Source organism: Pundamilia nyererei, unplaced genomic scaffold, assembly GCF_000239375.1.
Source record: "Pundamilia nyererei isolate P.nyererei 1_Seehausen unplaced genomic scaffold, PunNye1.0 scaffold00069, whole genome shotgun sequence".
Taxonomy (NCBI): domain Eukaryota; kingdom Metazoa; phylum Chordata; class Actinopteri; order Cichliformes; family Cichlidae; genus Pundamilia; species Pundamilia nyererei.
This window is the reverse complement of record NW_005187470.1, coordinates 1042225-1049599: the sequence shown is the minus strand read 5'-3', so window position 1 is coordinate 1049599 and position 7375 is coordinate 1042225. Positions and strand designations below refer to the sequence as shown.

Below are 7375 nucleotides of genomic sequence, written 5' to 3'. Positions count from 1 at the left end.
ATTCACAGCAGATTGCGTAGAACAGATTTTATTTTTGCAAGAGTGATAGGGATGAAGCCTTTATATCAGTTCAAAATCTCAGTTAAGCTATAAAAATCCCAACAGGTCTTCTTCAATTTGATTTAATCTTTGGGATTGTTTGAGGGGGGGGGGACTATTTGTATTATTTAGTAGCAGGGCAAATCATACATTTCTGGCTAAAGGTTGAGGGAAGAGACTAAAATATGCTCTATAAGTATTACCCTTTTGTAAAGAGTTCACCATAAGCATGCTCTGTAATCAGTATGTGAATCCTGTGTATGCGGCAGAGCATCTTTGCCGTGAGGATAATGCTGCGAACGGAGCATTTGGTGTCTAGTGAGATAAGCTGTACTGAGTTGACATGAAGGGAAGGCTAGTCCATTTGTATGATTTTTAATGATGCCATACAGCCTCTGAAGTGTAGGGAACCAACATCTGGCCCCCAATGCAAACAGACAGATGAAGGATTATGTCCGTGTTTAAGCCTGTACTTTTGCGTCCTGTTTGCACATCAGAGAGAGTCTTTATTTATCAATGTCCTCTCTGCCTCTGTACTCAACCATTCACTCTAAGCAGCATGTTTTTGTCAATGGAAAATCACATTCATGTCTAGCAGTTGTATATTGTACTTAAATTAGTAAGTCGCTAAACACTTAACCATTAACCCTTTGTAATTCTGAAGAATTTCAATTAGTCCTATTAGTGATTCATGTTTTAGAAAATTTCAAGTTAAAGCTTTATTACATAAGAGGTGGGTTTTTTTTTTCCTATTAATGTTAATATAGTGACAGGAAGACCACAACAGCCCTGTGGCTTTAAATGAATTAATTAATTGTTTTTAGTGACAGCACGGTGGTGTGATGGTTAGCACTGTTGGTGCTCAGCAAGAAGGTCTTGAGTTTGACTCCACCTCCTGTCTGAAGGGCATGTTCTCCCATGTTTGCATGGGTTCTCTCCGGGTACTCCGGCTTCCTCCCACAGTACAAGAACAGGATTAGGTTAATTAGTGATTCTTAATTGCCTGTAGGTAGAACACAGTAAAGCCGTCTGTGAAAGTTAACACACAAAAAACAGTTTGTGAATGTGAAATTATGTCAACACGGGGTACTTTGTGTAATTTAATTTTTAGGTAGTTCTGAAATGATTAGTTTGACCACAAACTGCAGCAGTTAATCATTTCCAGTTGCAACAAAAGATTTGTATGCAAACTGTTGTGCTGGCTACTTCAAAACCTGCTTCGAGTTGGGTGTTCCAGTTAAGGAGATAAGACTGACGTGATTGTGCTGGAAAGATGACACCAGAAGAACAATATGTAATGAAATCCTGAAAGAAGAGGGCAAACAACACAAGAGGAAGTGGAAAGCACCCACAGAAATCTTATCAACATGATGTATCAATGGAAGAAGGCCAAAAAGGAGACTAAATTGCTCTTGACTAATAAAATATATTTTTTAAAAAGAATCATAAAAAACAAAAAGATGGTGCTTACGTCTGTGAGAATAATCTGTAGACCAGCAGTAAGGCATGGCAGAAGAAGCGTCATAGTTTGGGACTGATGTTCTGCTTCAGGGCTAATATACCTTGCAATCATTAATTTATGCAGTTTACTTTGAAACTGCACCGAGAAATTGTTCCAGGAGAATGTCAAGGCAGCAGTTTATGACCTGAAGTTTGTAAGAGTTTCGGTGATTCAGCAAAACAATGGGCTAAAGCAAATCGACAACAACAGTAAATCATGTCCCAGTGGCCAAGTTAGAGTCCTGACCACAAATCAGCAGAGCTGCAGTGACATAACTGGCTACAGTAAACATTTCAGATGTTTTTAAGAAGCTGCTTTTAGCTACTAAATTCAAGTATTAACTTACTTTCTTCATCCTACACTGTGGCTAACTGGTGCGATCCAAATGACGTGTGTGTGTGTGTCCAAATATTTTTTTTGATTTATGATTTACTAGCTGAATATATGTTGCCAGAGACACAGTAGATGGAGATGTATATATTCAGTGCTGTAAATGCTGATTTTAAAAATCGCTGGCAGCACCCATGGTTTGATTGTACCCATTCTGCTATCTCCACAGTACACTGCACAGCCGTCTGGTGAGCGAGCACACCCAGCTGAAAGAGGAGCTCGAGGTGCTGAGACAGGACAACATCCAGCTGGTCAGGGAGCACAACCATGTGAAACAGGCCTGCGAGGAGCTCAGGAGGCTGCATGATGATGATCAGAGGGAAGTAGCTGATATGAAGATGCTACACCAGCAGGTGCCTGTGTAATTTTTCAGTTCTGTCACCATTCATGTTAAAAAATGGGACACAAACAACATACAGACACAAAAACATAAATGGGTATATACTATCTAGACACTTGCAGACACCCCTTTCCATCTCTAGTTGGCCGCTGACATAAAATCAGTTGGATCTTGACATTTGAGATGGACATTAATTTGCTCTTGTCTCGGTGACCATTATGTCCAAAAGGACAATGTTGTTCAGACAAATGGGGTCAGACAAGCTCTGTCCTCTCCATGTCTCCATCCATCAAAACATTCTTTCAGATTACAAAAATGACTTGACCTGAGTCTCTCACCATTACTCAGTCTGACATTCACCGTGACTGCAGTCACAAGACCATATCATTAAATGTTAGCAATGCCTTATATAACCATGGAGAATGTGTATAACAGGGCTAGTTGATAGCAAGGATACGTTCCCCATTGTCTCTAGAAGTCATGTCATCATTGCATAAACTACTGTTCAGCCTCAGTCAAATTAGGAGTCAAATTAGTTTTAAGTGATGCCAGCCCAGAGAAGACATTTATTGTACAGTTGTTAGATTCCAATTACATACTATAATTTTTCATGTCTAAATGTGTCCTGGTTTGTCCGTTTTTGGCACTCTGTTCATGATTTGGATTAGATTCAATAGTAATTTAAACGTTACGAACAAAATATTTGTAAACATGAAGCCAGACTGAGTCCATTGGATCTCATCAGTGCTTAATTAACTAAATTAACTAAATTAACTTACTGGTAGCAAGTCAAAAAGTTTATTCAGCTGATTTGACAGCAATTCTGTCTGTCAGGTCGACTGTACTTATTGTACATTTGAGCGTCTTCATCTTTTAGCTGTGGTTGCTAATTGGTGAAACTGTGGTAACATTAATCACTGTTTTGACCACAGTCTCCTGCGATTTCTTCCTGTACAGTTCCCACAGAACTAGTAAAATTGAATGGCAATACATTTTTAATGGTAGTTAAGCTTATCCATTCATGCTAAAAGCATGTAGTATACCCCAGTTGCTGCTTGCATCAGAAGCAGACTGCCCTATAGGATGTTAAGAAGCTAGACAGAAGCTAGATACAAGTTATCATCTGGTTCACTACAGTTCAAGTGATATTTCAACAGTTTAAAGTAACATTTTGTTTAATCTCCACTGAAACGGGTAATTAAATGATTTAGGCACTTCACTTTATATTTATATCAAACAGCACAACATTTCAGCATCTACAGAGTTGAAAAGTATTCCGGATAACTTTTTCCAAGTGACTGCATCAGCTCTTATCTTGATATACCGTAGTCCCATTATTGCCCTCTAATTTGTTAAATAACCCGACTTAATGCTATTTGCAGGTAATGAGAGAGGGCTCCTCTGATGTCCTTAACAAGCTCTACGACACAGCTGTGGACAAGTTGGAGGCCGTGAAGAGTGACTATGAGACTCTGAGGAAGTGCTACAATGACAAGTTGGCCAGTCACAATGCCGATTTGAGTCGTTTGGACCAGGCTGAGGAAGAGAACCACCGGCTGCAGAAGCAACTCGACATGCTGCTGAAACAAAGAGATGCTGCCATCCACTATCAGCAGCAATACTCTTCTTCAATAAGAAGGTAAAGCTGGAATTATTAGGTCTACAAAGCCAGCAGGGCTACAAACTTCACACAAAAACTGAGCAACTGTTAAAAAAAACAAACTAAAGAGCAGTTGCAGCAAATTATACTACAAACTGAGTACTTGAGTACAGAGCCAAAGTCAGATCTGCACAGTGCTTAAAATGTGCTTAATCCAATGCAGATGAAGCTTTGCAGATGTCCTCGCAGTTATGGTTTTCTTTTTAGATGTTTAAATTCCACATTTGATCAGTCTATGATCTTATTGTTCATGATTTTAATGTTTTAAAAGGCCAAAAATCATTGAATCCACTGCATTCCTTAATCCCTGCCTGATGCAGGTTTGACAACACCCACCAAGAACTATCCAAGGCCACAGCCCACAATAAGGAGCTACAGCGAGAGATGGAACGGCTGCAGTCTGAGGTGACGCGGCTCAAGACCCAGCAGCTCAAGGCGGCAAAGGACAGCGAGAAGTACAAGGAGGAGCGGGACTCTGTGATCAGTGAATATCGCTTGATCATGAGTGAGCGGGATCAGGTGATCAAAGAGGTGGACAGGCTCCAGACGGGTCTGGAGATGGCAGAGGCGAAGCTAAAGAGCACTTCGTCAGAGAGACGGGTGGCCAGTGAGGAGCTGGAGGCTCTCCGACAGGTAAAAGCTAAAATGAGGGATCATCAGTGAGAACTGAAAACGGTTAACCATTTCACAGACGGGATCAGAAAGCACTGGAGGAATAACTATTGTGATAAGAGACATTTGGAATTATACATGCACTATAAAGAAATTAATTTCTTCAGATTTACAGGGCTCCTTTTAATTTAAGTGAAACTGTTAATGAAGAATGACCATTTGCGTAACATCTGTGTCTTAAATATCTCTTGTCGTTAAACTGCTGAAGTCATTCTTTTTGGCAACAGTCAAAGGTTTAGGGTGGCTAAAAAGTAACCACGTCATGATCACTGCTATTAAAACCCACAGTTCAGGAAGAGAAATTTGGTTATGCTTTTTAACTCTTCTGTGTAAAATGAACTTGAGAAGCTCTCCAAAATAAATACATAAAAAATCCTTTTAAGAGGAGCAAAATTCTTTAGTTCTTCATCTAATAGGAAGTTTGTCTGGCAGCATATCTTTGTGCTGAGATAAGAATGTATTCCTCCCCAAGGAGGGAATTCCAGAATCACAGCGATGTAAGAAACACGTCGGCATAAAAGGAAATGTACAACAATATGCAAATCATATTAAAATATTCCAAAATTCTCAAGGTAAAAATTTAAAAAGATATAGAAATTTACTTTTTTTTTTTTCTTTATTTTCTTTCTTTCTTTCTTTCTTTTTTTTTGATGAAGGAGCTGGCCTCAGCGCTGGTGGACAGGGACCGAGCAATCTGTGAAAAGAATGAGCTGCTGGAGAAATTCTGTCACGAGGTCAAGGACAAAGCTGAGGCCCAAAAGGAGCTGAACCAGGCCTGCAAAGACATCGAAACAGTGCGTGAGGAAAGAGATGTGGCCCGGAAGGAGAGGACGGAGGCCATCATCCAGAGGGACCAGCTGTTGCAAGAGTATTACCAGGCCAGACAGGTAGCCAGACGGACAGATGATTTATCATCACAAATGGAGGGATTGGTTTATTTCTCTGACAGTAATCCCTTCATCCCATCTCACATAGTAGTAGTTTTTTATTTTATTTTTTCTTCAATCGGCTGGCTGGTTTCTACATATTGATTTCTGTTGAGAAATGTGTTACTCACCCATCATTCTGTTTACAGTGATTGTCAGATTAATTATAAAAGTCAGGGATGCCTACATTAGGAAATTACCAATAATTGTAGTGACAGGCCTCACCCTCACTTCCAAGTACACCAGAAATCTGCACTGCGTCAGAAATGGATTGTTAAGCAAAACTGTAGACTGAAATGGAATTAATGCAACAGTGTATCTAGTGCAAGCGCTCTAGATACACCATCAGACTGAGTTTTACATTTGTTTTATTATATCTGGTTTATATACCTAATCCAGTCTATGGCTGTTTTATACATCATAGATGGAAACTACATCTTAGTTTACAGAAATTTGCTTTTGGATGGATGGAGTCAGCTAAGTTGAAAGTTTTGTTTCTTAAAAAAAGCAACAATGTCTTCATAGCTTGTAATTAATACCTTGTATTTTAAAAAACAAAACAAAGCACTTTATTTAGTCTATTGATTAGTGTACAAGCAGAAAAAATAAATGATCTATTATTCAAACAAACCTTTCTCACAGCAGCCATTCTGGCTGCTGCTAGAGGTAAACACAGGTGATACTAATCACATTAAAGCTTCACCTCAATAGAGGACAAGATTCATTATTGTAATTTGTAACAGCTGTGTTTGTGCCATGTCAAGTCAAAACGACTGCTGTCAAACGGGTATTTACATCAATGAGCTTTCAAGGCTTAACTCGCACCAAAATGATGTAAAGCTGATAATTAAAAACATGTGTTGAGTATAATATTACTGCAAAGTTAGTGTACAGAGTGGGTGAAAGATGAAAATACTTTCTTATGACACACATTTAGAGGAATTTGCCACATGTTATCAAATACTATATTGGACTAAAAGCACCTTCACTTCTCCGGTGACATTTATCACCCATCAATTTGATCTACTCCTGCAGGAACAGGACTCTGCCACCATGAACATGGAACGAGCCACCAAGGAGATCGAGATGCTGAGGAAGCAGTATGAGGCCATCTCGCAGGAGCTGAAGGAGGCCTTGCAGGAGGCTGAGGTCGCCAAGTGTCGGCGGGACTGGGCCTTCCAGGAGAGGGACAAGATTGTAGCAGAAAGAGAGAGCATTCGGTAAGAATTTGTTTTTTAAAAATATAGATGTAGATGCATGTCATTGCGAGGAGGCTTGGGCAAAAATAGTTTGTGTGTATTTTATGTGACACCTGATGACAATATGTGCATCACTCAGTACACTGTGTGACAACCTGAGACGAGAAAGGGATAGAGCTGTGAGTGATCTGGCAGACGCTCTGAGGAATCTGGATGACATGAGAAAGCAGAAGAACGATGCGACGCGGGAACTCAAAGAACTAAAGTGCGTTATTTCTCCCAAAAGTTGTTTTTGAGACAGATAAATGTCTTGTGTTCTATTTTAGGTAAACTTGAATATTATTCATTGATTTATATTTGTGTTAAAAGTGCTTCTCTTCCTTAATGATCTTTTGTGCCACCCAGTGGATGAATTTTATTTACACAGGACAGTTCAAATTACTTTGAAATACTTACTGAAGAGCTACATATTTCATGTTTCCTGTAGAGAAAAGTTGGAAGATGAGCTGGAAAAGGAAGCAAGATATCGTCAGCTGATGGCCCACAGTTCACATGATTCAGCCATAGACACTGACTCAATGGAGTGGGAGACAGAAGTTGTAGAATTTGAGAAGCACAGAGTAAGGATCATTTAGAGTTTTCTTTTTT

General features: G+C 39.5%; 1 protein-coding gene across 1 annotated transcript in view; it reads left to right on the top strand.

Annotated features, from left to right (window-relative positions):
• Window positions 1–7375, top strand: part of LOC102195787 (disks large homolog 5-like) — a 32275-nt gene that overhangs the window by 9813 nt on the left and 15087 nt on the right. The window contains exons 5-11 of the mRNA XM_013911657.1: window positions 2100–2283; window positions 3653–3909; window positions 4251–4563; window positions 5259–5489; window positions 6564–6748; window positions 6867–6992; window positions 7215–7347. Coding sequence (XP_013767111.1) covers window positions 2100–2283; window positions 3653–3909; window positions 4251–4563; window positions 5259–5489; window positions 6564–6748; window positions 6867–6992; window positions 7215–7347 — 1429 coding nt within the window. The remainder of the gene's footprint in view (window positions 1–2099; window positions 2284–3652; window positions 3910–4250; window positions 4564–5258; window positions 5490–6563; window positions 6749–6866; window positions 6993–7214; window positions 7348–7375) is intronic.